Source organism: Manis pentadactyla, chromosome 4, assembly GCF_030020395.1.
Source record: "Manis pentadactyla isolate mManPen7 chromosome 4, mManPen7.hap1, whole genome shotgun sequence".
NCBI lineage: Eukaryota > Metazoa > Chordata > Mammalia > Pholidota > Manidae > Manis > Manis pentadactyla.
This window is the reverse complement of record NC_080022.1, coordinates 101,035,757-101,058,132: the sequence shown is the minus strand read 5'-3', so window position 1 is coordinate 101,058,132 and position 22,376 is coordinate 101,035,757. Positions and strand designations below refer to the sequence as shown.

Genomic DNA, 22,376 nt, shown 5'->3' with positions numbered 1-22,376 from the left:
TGTCTACAGGTTTAAATTTGATATTTTAATTCGATTTCCCTATACTCAGGTATACTTAGTTTTGTTGCAGGCTGTTTCCTGGAAGGTGGTGGCCACTTCTATGGAATCAGCTTTAGGGTGTCAGCCCAGAGTATCATGTCAGGCCTCCAGAGAGGCTATGGGGGCACAAGTGAAGGCGTAAATGCTCCGGCTTCAAACAGGCCTGGGTTTAAATATTGATTCTGGTACTTATTAACTAGGGATCTGGGAAGAGTCACTTCACCTCTGGGATCCATTTCCTCATCTGTAACATAAGGCAAGTGATGGCCACCTCATATAACTGGTGCTTGGAGTGAGGGTATTATGTACAAAGGCCTGGCCCTTGTTAGAGCTCAAGAAAGGGTGACTTGGGCTAGTGGAGATCATTGCATCAGCTATAGGCTGGTCAGTGGCTTCTTTGTGGTTGACCTGGGGCCTGGGCAGCCACCTTGCCCAATCTGAGTTCCCTGGGTAATTCATTGTTCTTATGGCTCTCTGGGTTGGGTCTGGTGAACAATGCCAGAATTCCCTTTCTTCCCTTTTGGAGACAGAAAGAGTTTCTGGCTAGCAAGCCTCAGGGCAGAGGGCTCTGGAGTAGGTATCATGCCTGAATTCCTTGTCTAGTTTCATGGCTCTGCCATGTGTGGCTTTGGGCAGTCTCTTCACCTCTCTGGGCCCCAGAAGCATGGATGCCTTGGCCTGTAGGATGTCTCACAGCTCTACAATGTTAGGATCCTATCTGTGCATGTCAGTCATGTACCTGGGAGAACTGGCCACTTTCTTCCTGGTGAGTGGGAAGCCATGCCCCTTTTTCTCACCTCCAAAGGCTCATCACATGGCCTTGGAGCCTCTGTGGGTGGTGTTCCTCAGCACTGTCCAGCCCTACAGATCCGGGCTATTCTGAGCCCCCTGGAGTGCCTGGCCCCCGCTCTCCCCTCAGGGAGCAGTGTCATGGCAGCTCCACGGGATGGCTGCTGGGGCTCCTCTATCTCCATCAACACTCCCAGCCCCATACCAAACAAACATACAGTCTAACAATAACAATATGCTTCCCAAGGGCCAAGTACAGGGTTAGGACAAGGCCTTCAGCTCTGCTGACTGCCACTTGTAAACCTGTCCTCTATGTGCATTTGGCAGCTTCCAAAGGAACCAGACCGTGGATCATGCCCTGGAGCCTGGCCCCTGCCAGGCCTAACCCTGGGTGGGGCCCTGAGTCTCTACTGACTGGCCAGCTGCAAAAGCACCTTGCTTCTAATGTCACACAGAACCAGCAGCCTTAAGGATCATCTGTCCTATATTCTCTTTAACAAATAAGAAACCAAGGCCAGAAATGGGAAGTGACTTGCCCAAGGTCACATAATTAGCACGTGCCAGAGCCAGGCCTTAAATCTGGATTTTTGACTCCACATGCTCTTTTTACTTCATCAGGCTGGCCAGGAAGGTCTCCCCTGCCTACCATCACCTGGCTCCACTAGCTTTTGAGATGTCACTCCAGCAACCTCAGAAAAGTGAGTGGGGCTGGGCATACTCCTGGGCCTTGCCTGGGTGCACTGGTGCCTGGTTCCTGGCTCCAAGGGGCTGGGTGGGAAGCCGGAGGCCATTAGGACCCAGAAGCTCTCAGAGCATCCTGCTTTGCCGGTTGCCTCTCACTGATCACTGCAGTAGTTCAGGCTTCAGCAGCCTTGGAGAAGCATCAGCTGAGAGGAGCTATCACATGGGAGCCAGAGCTGCTCAGCAAAGGTAGGAGTTGCCGACTAGGCCAGGAACCAGGGCCAGTCCCAGGGCCTGGTGCTGAGTCCTGAGATACCCCACAGAAAGGTAGCTCTGCAGCCCAAGGACCAGTCCACCCTACCTTATGGTGGGCAGTTTTGTCAAGGGATGGGCTCCCAGGAAACCCAAGGGCAGCACGGGGGTATGGGCATCTCAGAAGCCTAGAGATGGGGGTTGATCTCCTTCCAGCAGGAGTACCCACATCCAGCGGGCAGACAGTTCCCTGTCTTTCTCCATGTCATAGAGATGGGTCCCCCACATCCTAGGAATGAGTCCTTTGCCATCCAGGCTGATGGGCAACTCTGCATCCTGGGTGTGGGCAACTCTATTGGGGAGAGGTGTGGTAGCCCCTTGGAAATGTCCCCTAGCTTAGGAGGGGCATGCTCTTGTCTGAAGGAAGGCTGGGCTTGGGTCCTTGAGATGGAAGCTCTGTATCTGGGAAACAGGTGCATGTGAATCCCAGCGACACCTCTGTCGTCTTGGGTTGGGCACTTATGTACACCTTGCATCCTGAAACAAGGATATTTGTAACTTGACTGTGCCTGTTAGTGGCCCAGACCTTAGCCCCTATGGTGGCAAAACATTCAGGTACTGAGAGGTCCTGGAGGTGAGGGAGGGGTTGTTGGAAGGAAGCAGTGGAAGAACAAGAGCTTCTGAAAAGGAATGATGATGTGAGCTAGGAGTGGAGTCAGGCTCCCTGAGCTTCCCTCTGAAACCGCTGTACCACAGCCTTCCCCTTCATAACCCCAGTCCATCAGCAAGGGAGTGCTGGGAAACAGGTATATTGTTCTGTCTGTTAGGAGGAAATTTGGAATTCTGGAATTGGAGTCAGTGTGGAGATACTGGGAAGGCTGAGGGGGCTATGGAAGAGAGAAACATACAATGCCTCTTGCCTGGGGCTCCATCATGGCTGCAAAGTACCCCTTCCTTCTCCACGTGGAAACCATGTCTGCTTCCAACAGTCTGGGGCCCTGAGTGGGCCCTCCTGGCAGACTCTTGATGTCCACGCAGACATGGTGGGCCTTTAATCACTTAACTCGCTGGGCCTTGGAGCCCATCTTTGGAGGCCCTCTCCTGGCTAGAAAGGGTGGGAAAGTCATGGCATAGAAACTAAAGGGCAAGGATGCCTGCCTAGTATTTCTCTCTGTATTTTTTGATAGACTGCTGATGTCTCCATTTTGGGGCCCTCTCTTCACCTTCTCTGCAGACCCTGAGTCTGTGTGGCCATTTTATCTGTGAAATGAGCTTTCTGTTATCACTGGGGAGAGGCACATCTCTAGACAGCTGTCCTACATCAGGGCTACCTGGAGTTCAGGAACCCAAGTTACCCTTTCCAGAAGAGATCCCCTGGCTGGTACCCAGCTGAGTGAGTGAGTGTTTTTGGAGTAAGGGGGCAGAAATTCAACAGATTAATTTCAGTTTGATTCAATTCACAAATTTGTATTGAGCATATATTGCATGCATGGCATGTTAAAAGTTAAATCAGTGCAAGGTTGGTGGTAATGCCAAAAACCAAGGGTGATGGTAAGGCTGTAACTATGGAGGAGGAATGGGGACTATCTGCCCCATGTAGTCTTCTTTATCACAGAAAATGATGGTTTTAAAAAATTTAGCAAACCCCAGAGCCCATAGCCTAGAAACTCAGAGAATCATCAAATGTTATCACATGTGGAACACTTGGAGGTTCTTCAGTCCAACTCTCCCATTTTACAGTCGAGGAAACTGACCCAGGGAACTGGTGATTTGCTTACAGAAAGCCCATCAGACCTGGCATGCCCACAGCTTGCCTCTAACTGGCATACCTTAGCACACTGTACTGAGGGAATCTGGACTGCAAGAATAGTATATGGAAATGAAAAAAATTACTACACTGGGCAATTTACTTCAATTATATGAAAACTCAGCACAGATAATGAGACACATAAAACAGATTTGATCTGCCATTTGATTAAGAGAAATGAGACACTGAGACTCCAGACTACTTTCTCTCCCAGTTTCTTCCAGTTTTCTTCTCTGCTTTATGCTCACCCACTTCCACAATCATAGTTACCTAACTACTCTTCACACCTACCCCATCTCTTGTATGGATGCCTACTCCTCCCTCCTCAGGGTGTGACTGTACTCACAGTCCAGGATCAAGAGGGCTCTGGTCCAGGGACCCTCCAGTCCCATGACCAGAGATTTGGGGAGAAGGGCAGTTTTCAAGTGACTTATGCCCTTCTGCCTTTGGGAGCAGTGGAGGCTGGATGAGCTGACCTCCCAGTTTCCTCTCATCAGGGACGTTGTTTTCACTGCTCCTTCTCAATACTGTCCCAGTGACAGCTGTGTCTCTGGGGTGGTGATGTTGGTGGAGACGACAGCACGGTCTCTCCCCTTTCCAGGTGATATCTTCCCAGTGGCAGCCTCAGAGCACTGAGACACTCTTAGCAATGATTCAAATCCAACAACTCTTTACTGAATGCCTGTTATGTTCCAGCTGCTGTGGGGGGCTCCCTCAGGCATGGCACCAGGGGGCTAGAGGACCAGCCCTGGAGCCAGACCCCCCAGGTGTGTACCAGGACCTTGCCATGTACTAGCTGTGTGACCTTTGGCAAGTTAACCTCTCTAGACCTCAGTTTTATCAATTGCAAAATGGGGATTAGAATAATATCTACCTCATGGGGTTGTGTGAGGATTAAAATGAGTTAATGTATGTAGAGTGCTTGAAAGAGGGCCTGGCATGTGGAAAGTGCCATATAAATATTATTATTACTAGTATTGTTATTAATAAATCTCACAGGATCCTCTGGACAGTTGTGAAGTAGGTATTGTTCCCTTCATCTTGCAGATGATTTTACGAGGAAACTGAAGTTCAGAGGACTTGCGGAGTTAATAATTCCCAGACCTGGGACTGGAAACCAAATCTTGTGTTCCTTCTACACCCTGACAGCTCTTACCATTCTGAGGAGACAAGAAATCAGGAAATTTACATAAGCAACTTTAAAACTGGGGCGCTATCCCAGAGCCCAGCAGGACTCTGGGAAAGGGGAGACAGAGGATTTAGAATCTCTGGATAACAGTCCTTGAGAGGGGAGAAGGGTATGGAGAACAGAGAAAAGGAAGTGGAAAAGGAGCTGGAGACCATTCAGAAGGTGGGATGAATGGGCGAGGCACATGCATCTCTCTCTTCTGCTTCTTCAAAATCACCAAGGCAGACCCCAGCAGCTTCCTGCCAGGAGAGATGAGCTCCTGAATCCTCCGTTACTGGTCTGGTGCTCTGTTAAGAGCAATTCAGCCCCGACGGCTGGTGATAGGAGGCTGCCAGAAAGGCTGCAGCGGGAGGCACCATCTTCCCCCACCTCTCGGCCCCCACAAAATTGCGAAGCCTGGGCTCGCCATCCCAGGGTCACTGGACTAGGATGGGGGATGGGCCTGTGACAGGAGGTGCCCTGGGTGTCCTCTTTTGGCCCCATGGAGTCCTCACCCATCCCCCAGTCATCAGGAAACTCTTCCACTCTGGGGAGGGCCCCTCAAACCCCAGGTCCCCCTACTGCCAGTGGGGTCCCAGAGGTGGGGCTTCAGGACGTGGCTTCGGAATCTGTGGCCCTCTTCTTCATGCTCCTGCTGGACTTGATCGCTGTGGCTGGCAATGCAGCTGTGATGGCTGTTATCGCCAAGACACCTGCCCTCCGAAAATTTGTCTTTGTCTTCCACCTCTGTCTTGTGGACCTGCTGGCTGCCCTAACCCTCATGCCCCTGGCCATGCTCTCCAGCTCTGCCCTCTTTGACCATGACCTCTTTGGGGAGGTTGCCTGCCGCCTCTACTTGTTCCTGAGCATATGCTTTGTCAGCTTGGCCATTCTCTCGGTGTCCGCCATCAATGTGGAGCGCTACTATTATGTGGTCCACCCCATGCGCTACGAGGTGCGCATGACGCTGGGGCTGGTGGCCTCTGTGCTGGTGGGTGTGTGGGTAAAGGCCTTAGCCATGGCTTCTGTGCCAGTATTGGGAAGAGTCTCCCGGGAGGAGGGAGCTCCCAGCATCTCCCCAGGCTGCTCACTCCAATGGAGCAACAGTGCCTACTGTCGGCTTTTCGTGGTGGTCTTTGCTGCCCTTTACTTCCTGTCGCCCCTGCTCCTCATCCTTGTGGTCTACTGCAGCATGTTCCGAGTAGCCCGGGTGGCTGCCATACAGCACGGACCACTGCCCACATGGATGGAGACACCTCGGCAACGCTCTGAGTCCCTCAGCAGCCGCTCCACTATGGTCACCAGCTCGGGGGCCCCCCAGACCACCCCGCACCGGACGTTTGGGGGAGGGAAGGCAGCAGTGGTCCTCCTGGCTGTGGGGGGACAGTTCCTGCTTTGTTGGTTGCCCTACTTTTCTTTCCATCTCTATGTTGCCCTGAGTGCCCAACCCATTTCAACTGGGCAGGTGGAGAATGTGGTAACCTGGATTGGCTACTTCTGCTTCACTTCCAACCCTTTCTTCTATGGATGTCTCAACCGGCAGATCCGGGGAGAGCTCAGCAAGCAGTTTGTCTGCTTCTTCAAGCAGACGCCAGAGGAGGAGCTGAGGCTACCGAGCCGGGAAGGCTCCATTGAGGAGAACTTCCTGCAGTTCCTTCAGGGTACTGGCTGTCCTACAGAGTCCTGGGCTTCCCGGCCCCTACCCAGCCCCAAGCAGGAACCACCTGCTGTTGACTTTCGAATTCCAGGTCAGATAGCTGAAGAGACTTCTGAGTTCCTGGAGCAACAACTCACCAGCGACATCATCATGTCGGACAGCTACCTCTGTCCTGCCCCCTCACCTCGGCTGGATTCGTGATGCGCTGCTGGACACTTGGAGGGAGATGGGCTTGGGGCTGGTTATGACTGCAGGGAACACCTTGTGGGATCACCTTTCCCAGCCAGCTGGGGCTGGGGCTGGGGTCTCTGCACACAGCTTTTACTTAGTGTTTTCTGGGTCAGGAGCCAACAGGATGGATGTGTGCCAAAGCTTTGGACATGGCTATGATCCTTGACTACTGGGGGAGGGAACTTGGTGAGATGATAACAAGAGTAAAAGGATCATGAAGGTGAGATGATGCCTTTCAACCAGTGAACTTTCCATGCATCAGGGATCAGGGAAATTCTCAGGATAGAAGTTGGAGGATATAGGGCAGCAGGTCAGGTTTGGAGTTATTCTGTGGACCCTTTAAGGTATTTCATTTTTCAGTGTTGTTGTCCAGGGCAGTAATTTCACCCAAACAAGGTAAGAAAATGACCGGTGTCTTCTTATTTCTTTGCTAGGTTTAAAAAGAGCTAAATTACAATCAAGTGTTTCCATTTGAGTTCATAGATCTTTTTCTAGTTTTAGACCTGAGATTTCCATAATGTGAGAAGATCAGCTAGGTATATTCCTGAGTTTGACCAGAAGCAAGGGGAAGTAGCAATAAGGGTACACAGAGTAGAAGGCAGGAGAGCCAACTGCAGCTCTCCCACTCTTCAAGAATAGCCGTTCTGTTGTATTTTCCTGTCTCCTGCATATGGGAGGTCCGCTTGGGGCTTGATCCCAGCAGAGGCAAGAATAAGATAGGATGGCTCTTTCTGCTTGTTTAGGATGAAGTGGAAAGGCTGGGGTTGGAGGGAAGGGGGGGTTAGTATTTGGATTGCTAAGGTGGTTGAACACAGAGGCACCCTAACCAATAATATTGTCAATCTTTTTTTTCTAGGACTGGCCTCCCTGATCTCTCTCCTCATGGCAGTGACCAACCTCCAGCCCCCTGGACAACCGGGTACAAAGACTAAGGTTGGGATGGGAATGGTGGGGTTTCCATAGTCCATTAAATGCCTCTCTACTCCCATTCATCGCTCTCAAAATTAGCTTCAATAACAAAGACTTAACTCTCTCTCCTATCTGCAGCCCTGGGTTGGAGAGAGGGCATAGGAGTTGGGCTCAGCTGTTCATTGAGACTGTAGGAACTGTCTTGGTCTTGGTGGTGGTATTTTCAAGGGAGGGGTAATAATTGCAAACTGGATAGGACACCCACCTGGGACTACCTGTCCATCCACTTCCCCCACTTGAATCAGGTAACATTAAAATAAGGTCAAGGCAGGACCAGAGGGTGGTGTTGTCTATATTTGAACACATTCCCAGCTCTTTGGGTATCAAAGGGGAAGACGGGCTGGTGGGAGTGGGATAGTTTCCCCTTTGAACAGCCAATAAACACTTTTTATTATAAAAGCTACACTGATATTGACATTGACCCTTCAGTTCAATTCAGTATATAATAGCTGGATGGCCAATATTCTCTGGGATCCACACAGAGGATGAGGCATCACTGCCTTCAAGGAGTTCATAGTCTAATCTGATCAGGCATCTTGTATTTTTAGAGCATTTACATCTGGTAATGCACTATAGAATATGTGTTGAGAAATATACTGGAGAATGTTTATGCTTCTATCTTCTGAGTTCAGTCCATTGCAGCAAGATACCTACATGGAGGCTTCCTACAGATTGTGGAAAGTGTGGGGGTTGTAAATGAAACTCTAGTTGATGAAAATATTAACTGAAGCTGGGCAAATAGCTTTCCACCTTTAGATCTAGGAAACTTTCCAGGTTTCTGTCTTCCCACTAGACTTACTCTAGTCCAGGACCTATTATATTGAGGAAATCTCTTAGCATATAACCCAGGAGAGTCTTTGTGACTGAAAAATGTTTTCTCTCCCCTCCCCTTGTAAGAGGAATGTCATTCCTAGATAGGGGAAAACTTCCAAACATCACTGATCAGCTAGCAGGTCCTAAGCGTTGCCAGCAGATGGCAGTTGAGTCCAGTAGAAATAGGGAAGGAGAAGGTTTGTGACAGGGGAAAGGGGAGAGGGGAAGGCATTAAACATTGCTTGGCAGCCATTTTGTTAATTTATTTTGCCTCTTCCTTGACTTTGCCCTCCAACCCTTCCTTTTTAAGTGCAAGGATATCTCTGATTCAGGCTGAAATTTCCTGATTATATGATCTCAGGATTTTATTACAGAATTGACATTTGCTGGTTCATTTGCCATTTATTTTTCCCTGTGCAGATCATGAAGGAAATAAAAAATTTTCTTGTTGAGAACTTTGCCAACAATTTCTGCCTTGACCACCTTTCAGGAGTTCTCTAGGTACCAGGATCACTTGGTAAAGTTCAGCATGTAACTTTTAGCTGTGAAAGCTGTTCCTGGACAAAATCTGACCTAATTTTCCCTCTCACTGAAGAATCAACAGGCTTAGACAACCATGCTGCCAGTTACTTCTTCCCTGCACCCTAGTGGTGTTGGCGTAACTTTCAATCTTAAGACGTGTCGGGTCTCCCCAGGGAACATCTTATAGTGCCAAGGTAGAAAAGGGGTGAATTTGGAGTCGGACATCTACTTACTCACTGTGTGAACTTGGGAAAGTCGCTTAATTTCTCCAAGCCTATTTCCTCATCTTAAAAACAGGGCTAATATTACCTACTTCACAGGGTTATTGTGAGGATTAAAAGACATGATACATGGCAGCACCTAGCCATACCCGGCAAATGGGTACTCAATAAATGTTGATTTTTCTTCCCTTTCCTCTTGCCCTTTCCCCCCCATAAGTACTGACTATGGAAAAGCAGTCTCTTTTATTCTGTCATTTGGGAATGAGTAGGAGAGTTTTCAAACTTTTAAGAACTGGCATTGATAAGTTATGGTGGATGAGGCTGTCTAAAGGAGCTTCTAGATTTCTCTCAAGAAATCTAATTAATGAATCACTATACAGACTTTTCGTTGGGACCTTACATTTTATTAGGGAAATAATTTTTAATCACAGGTAAAGGTTTTCGGCACTACAAGAGTTCCCCTGGGATGTATGGTGAGAGTATTTGTGTAGCTGTCTGGTAGTAAAGGTAATTTAGGGCCACCTATACTACATGTAGTCCCCAGAATTACTAGTGAAAAAGGCTATCAATCCGGCACTTTCATAAAAGATTTATTTTCAAGTGATGCTAGAGCTGAGGCAAATTTTACTAGAATTTTCCTTTTGTATGGTACCACAACAGGAAATTTTAGGAGATTCACAGGATGCACTGGTTTGTATTGGGGTGTGGGACTGAGGCTGACTAATCCTGGTAGAAGTCCTAAGTCGAAGACAGGGCGATCTATAAGCGCTGAAACTGACTTATATTGGAGAAAGGTAACATGGAAATTTTATGGAGGAATTACATGATTACCTTTCTAACTCACACTCAGTTACCTATTTCAAGTGGCCCTCTGCTGGCATAGTAGCTGCGCAACTCAAGCCCACAGAAATTCGCACATTAACTGCACAAGAACCAGAGTACATTTTGAGAGCAGTAGGCGGTGGGCCAGAAGAGAGGGCAGAAAGGGATCGCTTAAGTCCTAGGCACGGTAGGTCTTAGAGATCGCAGACGTGAAACGTGGCCAGGGCCCAGGCTCTGTAGTTTGTTTCCGTCCGATAGATCTGAGACGATCCCAGCAGAAAGAGGGTCCTACACTTAAGGGGCAAGGGTCCCAGAGCTCCACAGCCAGAGATCAAAGGGACTTTCTGGCCAGTGAGACATTTCCAGCAGAAATTCCCGTGCGGACTGTGGGCTGTCAGTTGGAAATCCCCACCCACTCACCTCCCCATCCAAGGCCGTCTGTGTGACTGCGGCAGGGCGCCTTGAACTGGAGAAGCCAGTCCCTGGTTTTTCTACGTTTATTCAAATAAGGCAGCCGAAAGGTGAAAAAGGACTAAGGTTGAGCGGCGCACCGGGAGATCGACAGAACCTCGTTACTCCGCGAGAGCGCTTCTTCGCCTCATCAACCCTCTCTTGCGAACTTCCGCTTTCGATCGCACCTCTTCTACCCCGACTGGCGAGGGTCTAGGAGTAACCGTCGCGGGGCGTTGCCGGAAGTGTCGTAACGCCGGATATCCGGGTTCTTCCGCCGCTCCTGAAGCTGACGGAGAGGGCCGCCGCCCAGCAGTAGGAGCTGTCTCAATTAGCCCTGCTGCACAGTCTCAGCGCTGTGTAAGTGAGTCCGGGCCCGGTCCCCTCTCCCGCCGCCGCCATGGGCTGCACGTTGAGCGCCGAAGACAAGGCGGCGGTGGAGCGGAGTAAGATGATCGACCGCAACTTGCGGGAGGACGGAGAGAAAGCGGCCAAAGAAGTGAAGCTCCTGCTACTCGGTGAGGGGTCTGGGGGCGGGGCTGACGGGGAAATCTGGAGCGCCTAGGCCCTTGGGAGCCCTGAGGGGGGGTTCCTCCGGCTAGGCGGGAAGGACCCCGAAGGGATCTGGAGAACGTGACGGGCACGCGGCGGGGTGTTGGGTTAGTGGCTGAGGCCGTGGAGAGCGTGATGAGGGGGTGGGGTTTTGGGGTTGTAGGAATTAGGCTGGAGAGAGGGTGTGACTCCACCTTGGAATTGGGTTTAGCGGGGAAAACTTGGGCAGCAAGACATGTAGACTATGTTAGAAATATGGGGAAAACTCATAAAGAACTGATCTTAGGTAAGGTTTTCTAAGAGATTGGAATGTGTTGATAGCAAGGAGGACGGGATAGTGTGTTCGGCTTTTATAATGGCTTGTGAGTATGGAGCGTGGTGATAGTGTGTGACAGGATAGAGCTGGGAGACTTGAAGATTAATATAAATAGAAGGGCTGGGACAATGGTCACATAAGGACCCTGTCAGCTATTAGAGAGTGGGCATTTTGAACTATTCGTCATGTGGAGGAACCCTGGATTATCCAGAAACATGAAGGTGTGTGGTTAAGATAAATGACAAGTTCTCAGGTATAAAGGAAAAGAGCATAGCTGCAGTAACTATACTTCTCCACTCTTCTCTAGTATTTTTAATCCCTTAAGGTTTTATAACTCCTTTCCTTGTTTTTGTCGAGAGATGGGGTGAGCTGTGGGAATTTAAGGACTGGCTTGTTTGAGGTTTGTGGCCAAAGTCTTAGTGGACAATAGATTACACACTGAGAGTTACTGAATAGTTGCTAGGGATGATGTGCAGTGGGAGTGGAGTTATCTTAGGATACATTAACAAAATTGGGCATTCTTACTGTAAAAGCTGTGACAGACTTCTGGGGATCTGTTTTGGTTTTTTTTTTTGGTCTCATTAAACTAAAAATATTGTCTTCAAGAATTACTGTTTATTTTACCTGATACTCGTTTTAAGTAGCTTTTGCGTACAGTCTACATTTTACTCAGCATGATTTGTTTTAAAAATTTTGAAAGACTGGCTTATAGAGGCTAGTAAATTATATGAAGTACGCTGGTATCAGCTAACCAATAAATCAAGTCACATTTTTCAGTCCTGGTATTTTCTAGGGATTTGTTAGAGAAGAATAAATAGGAGTAATGGATTCTGTAACCAATAGAACTTTACTTTTTAAAATGAGAAAAAGAAGTTGTTTTAAGGAAAGTGCCAAATTTCCATGTGTAAAGCTCCAGAGGAGAGACTGCATCATCATAATCCGAGGTTTATTTTGTTCTCCAGAATGTTCTGGGTGCCCAGGTAGTCTCTTGAAATTACTTGGTTTGTAGATTGCAGGAGCACTGGTAACAGCACTTTGGCTGTAGCGGGGTAAGGTAGGCGTTGGAGCTTGAGCTTTCAGTTTAAATATCTGGTCTTGCATAATGCATGAATTCAGATTGTAGTTGTAGACTGCCACTCTGTGTAACAGGTATTATTTGTGGATGATCATGGTCTCTGGTACATAGTAGAACATTCTTGAATACTTACTGTTAACCAGCATGAGCCAGCCAATGTTGGACATTGCTTCTTGTGGCCTTTCAGATGTTTGATATAAACTGTAATACTCAAAGCGTTAGCACTGTCTATATTGATTGATTGGTATAACATCAAAGGGGTGTTTTCATTTTCTGAGTGTTTGATTTACACTGATCATCAGTTATAAATTCCGAGGCTTTCTTCCAATTGGCAGGATTTGGCAGGCAGAATTTAGGCTAGAACTTGTCCAAATGTCTAGAAAAATCTTTATTCAGGACTTTATAATAGTGCATTTAAATTAAAACAAAATTAAATACATGGTGACTTAGAGAACTTCAAAAGCAGTAAGTGAAAACCAAAGAACTAAAGCATTTGCTTTTAATTTTTATCAATTTTATTGTTTTAAGATTTAAAAAATATTCTTGACCAAGTTAAATCAACAAATTTAATTAGGTTGTAGAGACAGATGCTCTTGCTTGAGCTATTTCATAATGCACATATTAAATTAAAGCTATCTTCCTTGCTATGTCTGTAAACAGAATCGCACCCATCACAGTATACAATTTCTTTTTGCTGTGGAATATCTTTGATGTACATGTAAGTCATTTTTACTTCATCACTGTGAAACTATAGAACTTAGTCTTAAGTTGAGATGTTTACTTACCCTTGTCTCTCCTGGCACAGAATAGGTATTCATTAAATATTACTGTATTTTCTTCTCTGCAGGGATGTAGTTTAGCATGGTGATAAACAACATGGGCTCTGAAGTCAGACTGTTTCAAATTATTATTCCCATTCCCATATACCACCAAATAACCTTGGGAAAGTTACTCAATTTCTCTCTGCCTCAGTTTCCTTATCTTTAAAATGAAGGAAATAGAGGTACTTAACAGGAGTGCCATGAGGATTAAATAAGATAATAATGTAAAGTACAATTTAGCCTTGTGCATAATATTAGCTCAATGAATATTAGCTGCTATTAGTACTAAATCAAAATGAATGTCACAGATTATAGGTACTACAGAAATTCAAATTAAGAAGCTAGCGTGGGCTGAATTATTAAGGAAGACTTCGGTATTGTAATTCTCTGATACCTTTGACTTGAATTTCCTCTAAATATGTTATTGGGAAAATCTTCATATACTAAATCTGTGTTTAATCAGAATATCTCCTTTCCCAACCAGAATGCAGTGCATAGGATGATGTACAAATGTGTTGTTTGCAAGTTTTTTATAGTTTTGAAATTTCAAATTATTTTTATACTTCAAAATTTTACAATTGAAATAATGTTTGAATATTTTTGTTATGATTCCCTCTGTAAACTTCCTGAATTTGGCAATTGTAAATATTTCATTTATGCCAATTAGTATTTAATGTCATCTGTAATACTTTGTATTTTATTATTCATGTCATGATTTTATAGTGTAAAGAAAAAAATATCATTTTCACTAAACCCCTCCAGCTCACCTCAGTAAGCCTTACAAATATTATCATTTGTAGTACATGGCGTGATGTGTTAAAAGTTGGGAAATACTGATATAATGGATAAGAGCACTGCTTTTGGAGTCACACGACACTAAATTCAATTCCCTCCTCCACTTACTAGCTGCAAGACCCAGAGCATGTGACTTAACTATATGAATCTTAATTTTCACATACCTAAAGTGGGGATGATGATGCCTGTTTAATAATATGACAGATTATGTATAATGCTTAACAAATAAGTGTTCAGCACATGGTAACTTATATGATTACACTGATGTTTGTGAAGCTTATCTTTTTAGCTACTTTTTTAAAGGGTGTTTCAAATATGTTTTTTTTATTTTTAAAATGAATATACCCTTTTCAAAGCTCTTCAAGGAATTTTAATAGTTACCATTTTCTGTGATAAAAGAAATTAAGTATCATTTAGTTTTGTAAGTTATTGAATGATCTCCTGTGCTACGTCTAGTTTTCCATTTCTTGATAGTTCCCTTCTTGATAGTTCCCTTATCAGATCTTGAGAAAACATTATTATACAAAGTAAGATTAATGCTTTGTTTTTAGGATTTTCCTGGTGGTGGTATGGCAAAAGTTAAGTTGCATGTAGAGAATTGGAATCATCTAATTGACTTGCACACTGTATTGTGCAAGTGATTATTTTCATTTAAATATCTGCAGTATTACTGGATGGATAAGCTTACTATTAAAAATGAGACTGTTCTTTGGTAAATATGCTACTACATTATATTCTTGTAGGATGATATTCTTTCTAATGTTTGCCATTTATCTGTCATAAGATTCATACTTGTTAAATTTCTTGTGAAGATACATCTTGTGTCTGGGCAAGAAAAAAGAAACTGGCATAAAAAAGAGATATTCAAATTGCAAAAATACGTTTGTTTTTTATAAGGACTTATTATTATTTGTGTATTTTATTTAAATGCCTTCATCACTTCTGCAGTCTGAAAATATGGTCCTTTCAGAAATTACAATATTGTAAACTTCCTTGACTATGCGAATTCTATAGTAAGTACAGTGATGACCGTAGAATAGGAGATTAGTACTCACTCGATTTGACAGGGCGTGTAACCTTTCAATCAGGGCTGCAACTATCCATGGTCGGTCTTATCCTTATGTTTATAGTCTAGTCTAGTATTGTTTATTAGGGAGCGGGTCTTGTTGGGGGAAGTGGGGAGGAAGAGATGCTTTAAGTATTCAGGAACTACAATATTAGCAGTAAAACCCAAAAAATAAAAATACAGGTCTCTAAAGAAATGTCTAGAGCAGTGGACATTACATTTAGATTACTGAAGTTTTTTTTTTTTTTTTTTAATGTGTTTCCTAATCAACAGACTACAATAGACTAGCACTAATAAATACATCTCTTTAAACTGGTAACTCAGTTCAGAGATAGGAGACAACCATGTAATGTAGGGTGAAGTGCAAAGAGAGTGAAAATTGGGAGATTAGTCCTAATCTCTGAGCATCATTTTCCTTTTTCTGTACAGTGAGGTCTGATTTCAGGGTCCCTTGTCTGAAAAGTTAATATTACCAGATGGAATATTTTAGTAAATTATAAAGAGGGCTGTTGTCATTTCTCTTATTCTTGACTTTGATGGAAATCAGTTTAACATAATAAGGCTGTTTAGGTAGGTAGTTAAAAACTGAAGTTAAAAATCTGAAAGACATAAATTCATAAAGTACCCATAATGTAAATGTTCAGGAAAATATAAAGAAATTGCCCTATTATTTGATATCCCCTCAGATTTTAACTATCTTCATTTTGGAGTAATTCTTTTTCAGGGTTTAGCACGTTAGAGTTATCTTTAAGCCTCCATCTATCCAGGCTATCTTGTTACCTGCTTAGCAATCATCTATATCATTTCTGTAATTCAAGCTGCTTGAACTGAATAACATTGTGTTCGGATCACTGTTTAATTCTTCTAGTTTTGATATAGTGGTCTACGTAAAAGAAATATCGTATTTTCCGTGTCTTGCTGTTAAGTTGTAATAGAAATGAATGTATCTGAATGAACAAAGCAAAGAAGGATACCGAAAGACCAACTTTACTTGACTTGTTCCTGAATGATGGCCTAGTGATTTTAGAAACAATTTTTAGGAGGGTATGGTCTTTAGACATGAATTTCCTATGAGTTCCTATTAGACTTGGAAGATACTTAAAAAGTTTAAGAAAGATTGTTAAGGATTAGCTGAGATGGTACAGTGTTCATTGTTCCATTACTGTTTCACTGCTGTGGGCCTCTTTTTGTCATCAAGTCTAATCTGTGCCTGAAATGAAGGGTCGATATAGGAGGTAGGTCTGGAAAGGTATACAGGGGATTTGGAGAACGTTGATAGGAATTTTTAGTAGCTGTATTTTAGGCCATATTTTATTTTATAGATAGAGATAAATACAGATACAGCTTGAGGAAAATCATCTAGAGACTGCATTTTCCTCCCTCTTATTACCTGACTTTTTTGCCATCCCCCCACTAATTCATGCTGTAACCAAAAGGTGAGTAGAAGTAAAACATATACAAAACCCAAGCTCTTTTGGGTTTCACTACGGCATTAGTGAGCATTTATATGGTAAAGGAAATTGAAATCGTAGACATCCTTATGGTCTGCAACTCAATTTATATTTTGCTATTGCTGAATTTTTAAAGTGTGGCATTAATTTACATTTGATTAAATAGGCATGTAGAAGTACTGGATGCTGCCATCAGTGTTTGAGAGCCTTAGGTAGGGATATGATTCTAACATTTTTAGATGTAAAATTTTGGGATATATGGGTTTTGGTGAATAGATTTAATATTACAGTTAACTTTAGGGGATATATCTAGTACATATGAATAATTATTTGTATGGATTAAAATCCATATTTTACATGACCATCTCAGAAGGAAATTTTGAGGCAGAGCTGAAAAAAATACACCTTTGCAAAAATCATTTTCAGTCTGTCATACATACATACCATATGATTTAGCTTTAATGCCAAAATGGCCTTTTGTTGCCCTAATTTCAAAGAAGTAAAAAACTTATTCACAAGCAGCAATTAGAACATTGAGGCAGCCAGAGGATAATCCCCCTCCTTGCTCAAAAATGACTGCTCATCTAAACTTTTATGTTCAGCAAAAGTGCAAAAGAATCCCCATTTCTCTCTCTTAATTGGCTGGTTACCCAAAGAGAACAGATGATCTTTAGCACCCTTAAAGTTAACTTACTCATATTCTCAAGTGATAACATTTTGAGAAGAACTGTTTGGCTAAGTGAGCCGCCTTTTTCCCTCTTAATCTAGGTTTTCACACATTGCGATATAGTTTAGAATGACTTTGAATCTCCTAGTGCAGAATCCTCAGGTATTCTGATTGGTTCTATTCATTTTTTGGAGCTAGGTTGCACGAGGTATAAGCTCTTTGCCAGCCAGCAACTAATGACTCTTGTGTCATGTATTTACTCCTGATCCCATCACGGAGAGGGGCATGGTCCATATCGCCAGGAGGCTAAGCAGAGATTTTTCTGGAAGGGGTCACAGGCAGGCAGATATTTTGAAGTTCTGTCTAATAGATCAGATAAATTTAATCAAAAATTTATTCTATGTGCTTTAAGCGTTTTTAGTGATTGGTATGTAATTACGTCCTAGAATAATCTTTTTTAGAGAAGAGCTCCATTATCATTGTCCCACTAGCAACTTATTTCCATCTTCTGCCCTCACATACTCATTCTTTGATTTCACTGAACAAATATTTGAGCATTCACTGTTTCATGCATCCCTCTTAGGTGTTGGGTTACAGGGTGGACACCACAAATTTATAGCAGTTTATGCCACTGAAATGGATAGTAGGTGCATGGGAGCTGGGACAGAGTTTGAGAGTAAGGTTTAGAGGGGTAATAGGGAGAATAGGAGGCTTGTGAGTCCAATTTATTGTTAGGTGTAGTTGTGGGGTGAGAGTTGATGTCCAGGAATGGGTGTGGGACTGAGTAAAGATAGCAGAGAAATGGAAATCTTCTGCTTCTGTTAACTGCCCACATTGAAAATTCCATCCATTGCAACTGGCATTTGCCAAATATGATTAGGCAACTACTGAGTCTCACAGAAACTCAAGCCATTCATCCCACAGTTGTTATGTGCCTACTCTGTCCTAGATTGTGCTCTCGATGGGATTGGAGGAGGGGTTAGAGACACAAAAAGAGGCACTGTTGTGTTGTGCTTTCGAGAAGGGTGCTTTTTTTTCCCCTTTTAAAAAAAATTTTGGTATCATTAATTTACAATTACATCAAGAACATTATGTTTACTAGGCTTCCCCCATCACCAAGTCCCCCCCACAAACCCCATTACAGTCACTGTCCATCAGCATAGTAAGATGCTGTAGAATCACTACTTCTCTTCTCTGTGTTGCACAGCCCTCCCCGTGCCCCCCACCCCCGGACATTATACATGCTAATCGTAATGGCCCCTTTCTTTTTCCCCCCCCGCCCTTATCCCTCCCTTCCCACCCATCCTCCCCAGTCCTTTTCCCTTTGGTAACTGTTAGTCCATTTCTGAGTTCTGTGATTCTGCTGCTGTTTTGTTCCTTCAGTTTTTCTTTGTTTTTATACTCCACATATGAGTGAAATCATTTGGTACTTGTCTTTCTCCACCTGGCTTATTTCACTGAGCATAGTACCCTCTAGCTCCATCCATGTTGTTGCAAATGGTAGGATTTTTTTCTTCTTATGGCTGAATAATATTCCATTGTGTATAGGTACCACATCTTTATCCATTCATCTACTGATGGACACTTAGGTTACTTCCATTTCTTGGCTATTGTAAATAGTGCAGTGATAAACATAGGGGTGCATCTGTCTTTTTCAAACTGGGCTGCTGCATTCTTAGGGTAAATTCCTTGAAGTGGAATTCCTGGGTCAAATGGTATTTCTATTTTGAACTCTTTGAGGAATCTCCATATTGCTTTTCATAATGGTTGAACTAATTTACATTCCCACCAGCAGTGTAGGAGGGTTCCCCTTTCTCCACAACCTCACCAAAATTTGTTGCTGTTTGTGAGAAGTGTGCTTTTGAGTTTAGGACTAGTGGAGTCCTAAATAGGCACAAACCCAAATAATTAGAATATTTAACCAAGTGTTAGTGTTACAGTGTTTGACACTAACCTGCAGGGCCAGGTTGAGTCTGGACAGAAGTACAAAGGTGTGGAAGGGTTTTTAGATTGTACCAAAAAGAGGTTCATTACCATTTTAATGAAATCAACTAGTAGTTTATGAAAAAACCAGATAAAGAACTGGAAAGATAGTCGAATAGTTGTTTTTAAGAGTAGCTACAGCTAGCAAGAGATAAAAGGAGGTGAGGTGGCTGGGAAGGACTGTTTGGCATTTAATCTTGACCTCTGAGATTTATGCTGAAAGGGAATAATCTATGCCAGCCATCATTAGGGGGTAATAACTTTTCCAGAGGGAATGGTGGGGGCTTCAACAAAGAGTTAAGTTTGAGTTGAACAGGATTTTCAAGGATGTTCACATGCAGAGGCTTGGCAAGTTTAGAGGGACAGTGGGCTGGGTAAAGAAATTACTCTGATATTTTAGACTGTGGAAACTTGCTAATTTCACAAGAGAAATAGACTAACTTCTCCCTTGAGACCATAAATTCCTAAACTTACTTGTATATGAAGTCTCAGTGTCCAGCAGCTCCAGGCACATATGAGATATGTTGGTTTAAAAAAAGAATGAATAACAGTTTGTATTTGCTGCATGACATTTTTCACATCTGTAATTGTGCTAATCTTTTCATTCACTGAATTAGCAAGCAGCTGGGGTTTTCTCTATTAAATATGGTACTTTGAAAAACATTTTGAATGAAATGTCATTTTTAACCTTAATCTGAATTTTTACTCTGTTAGTTGCTTAAGCTTGTCAATAAAAAGTACTCAGTGGGAGCAATAGATGATCTTATTATTGGAAATAGCATGAACTGTGCTGCTGTGATCTTTAGTTATAGATACTCACATTTTATTTTTTTAAGAAAAGCAGTCTAACTCCAGTGTTCTGCTAGTTTGAGACTATACCATTATAGGATATCCTTGAGCATGAATATAGGAGGCTGGTTGCTAGACAACTGCTCCTTCCTTGCTGCCCTCTAATTCTTTCTACTCTGTCCCTTCTTGATCAGGAGGCCGTAATTGGAGATGTTGATTCACTGTATTATGGTAGTTATTTTGAATGGTTGGGTTAATAGGAAGATGTGGAGCCACGATTTGATTTGAAGCCTCTGTGTGCCAGAATTAGAGATTTAGTCTGCTTTTAGTGTTGTAATAATTACAGTAATAGAATTTTAGAGTGCAGTCATAGACACATCTAGACCAAAGCCGCTTACATGACATTAGTTGACTTGCCCAAGGTCACACAGCTAGTCATGGTAGAGCTAGGACGACACTTTACTCTTCCATAGAGTTTGTTATCATTGACAAAACTTTTTAAGTGAAGTTAGAAAAATCAAATTTAGAAAAAAATCAAATTTATTTGCTGACCAGGCTTTCAAACTGCTATGGGAGAGAGGCTGTCTATGCCTATTCTAGTCATATCTTCCCATATGTCTGATAAGGAGTTCCTGTAGAGAGACCAAGAAAGTGTCTTGTTTTAGTACTGACAGGGTTACCCAAAAATAGTGCTGTAAATTTTCTTTGTCAAAATGAAAGAGAAAAAAGGCATCAGTGATGACAGTGTTTTTAGGGATCAGCCATCTCTCAGGGTTAATTTTTAAAATCAGTGTGTGTATATAAGCTGAATATGTTTACTCATATATGATAATATGATAATGATTTGTTTATAATTAGCTGCTCACTTGCCTTTAAAAAAAAGTCATCACCATCTCTCATTTTTCATACCCATAATGAATTATATATTATGGGAGGAAAAAGGGGGGCATGTGATAATGGTGCCTGCTCTCAAGGAGCTCCTTAAAAACAAAATTGAGAATGTACTTAGGTAAATATAATGATTCTACAGTGGAGTATGTACTGGTAAATTGTTTTTCATCTGAAACAGTGTTGGTGATTATGTATGCTAATGTGTACACACGTCTTACTTGTTCTATTAGATGTTTATAAGAAGATTTTCTAAATTGATTCTACCCTTTTATCTTTGCAGATTGCCTTCTTTTATTGAGAATGAGACCATCTAACTTAACTATTTCTCTCCTTTTCTCACAGAAACCTCTATAGCTTCACCCCTCATTCTTTCTTCCTTTTTATATAGGATGTCCTTTAGATATATATCGTTTTAAGGATAAATCTTCTAAGTTGAACTGGTCCCATTCCCTCCTGTCTCTGGGACCTTAGACGTTTTTCCCCTGTGTATTCTATCCCCTATCCGATTCCATCCCTTCTGCCAAAGAGTCATCTTCAGTTCCTCCCTCTCCAAGCCATAGATCGGTGTCTTTGCAGTTCCTTTGTGTCTATCCCATTCTTTATATCCTTACAATTAACTACTGTGGTAGACTGAAGATGGGCAAATGAATCTCCCCTTAAACTTGTGATGAATTTTTAAGGAAGATAGGTAAAAAGATGCAGGTAAAATTAGGAAGTTCCAAACACCACATATGTATTGGGTGAGGGAGGTGAGACATGGGAAGCAGTATGGGGAAAACTTAAGAGTGAGATGTTATTAAAAGGGAATTTACTACTGAAGCAATGGAACACAGAGGATTGAGGTAAAAATGAAGAGTTCAGGCCTAAGGAGAAGGGGTTATAAAAAAAAAATGTTAGAAGAAGTTAAGGAATTACTAGATGAACAGATGCTTTTTTAATAGTGCCATTTGGAAATGATGAGAAGGAAGAAGGGGCTTTGAGCTAGAAGTTTGAGAAAATTATAGCTCTAACAATAGGGGCAGTGTCAGGCTCAGCTATGTGGGGAGTAGAAAGGATTAATTTGAGAAATGCATAAAAGAGAGAAGATGTTGTTATAGCTTGATGATGTAAGGAGAGAAGAGTGAGTGGGTTCCAGATGATTCTTAGATTTCCTCCTTGGAGGAAAGGTAAGATGGTGGCACTTTTCATGGTGATCTAGAAGCTGTGAATGGGTCAAAGACTTTGGGTATAAAGCAGTTCATTCTTTATTTGTGTAAAATGCCCTGGAGCACCCACTGAAGCAAATCCTGTATTTGGTTTGGTGGTCAGTAAGACATGCCTTTTAAGAGATTGAGCTAGATGCCAAATAAAAGCTTGGGGGAATATATAAGCTGTGATAATAAAGAGAAGAACAAACTCACATTTTATCAGGGAGTCTTGGAAAAACATGAGAGAGGTAGGGCAACATAGTTTCTAAAAAATAAGTACCTTTATAGGGTAGAACTTAATGAGATGGGTAGAAATTAATTCTGAGATTAATAGACTTACTATTTTACTCAAAATAATTCAA

The 22,376-nt window shown here is 43.0% G+C and overlaps 2 protein-coding genes across 5 annotated transcripts in view; both read left to right on the top strand.

Moving 5' to 3' along the window:
* The first annotated feature begins 1,399 nt into the window (after positions 1-1,399).
* Positions 1,400-10,204, top strand: GPR61 (G protein-coupled receptor 61). Of its 4 annotated transcripts, none has more exons than XM_036916684.2 (3): positions 1,449-1,758; positions 4,616-6,844; positions 7,481-10,204. In XM_036916684.2, the coding sequence occupies exon 2, from the start codon at positions 5,239-5,241 to the stop codon at positions 6,592-6,594; it is 1,356 nt and encodes a 451-aa protein (XP_036772579.2). In that variant the 5' UTR covers positions 1,449-1,758; positions 4,616-5,238; the 3' UTR covers positions 6,595-6,844; positions 7,481-10,204. The 4 variants fall into 4 exon arrangements, 2 of the variants coding, with proteins under 2 accessions (XP_036772579.2, XP_036772580.2); XM_036916685.2 differs by having other exon boundaries at positions 4,616-7,020; XR_008997090.1 differs by lacking the exons at positions 4,616-6,844; positions 7,481-10,204 and adding an exon at positions 4,170-4,387 and having other exon boundaries at positions 1,400-1,758.
* A 485-nt stretch (positions 10,205-10,689) lies between these two features.
* GNAI3 (G protein subunit alpha i3) overlaps positions 10,690-22,376 on the top strand; it is a 29,860-nt gene continuing 18,173 nt past the window's right edge. The window contains exon 1 of the mRNA XM_036916694.2: positions 10,690-10,939. Coding sequence (XP_036772589.1) covers positions 10,822-10,939 — 118 coding nt within the window. The 5' untranslated portion in view covers positions 10,690-10,821. The remainder of the gene's footprint in view (positions 10,940-22,376) is intronic.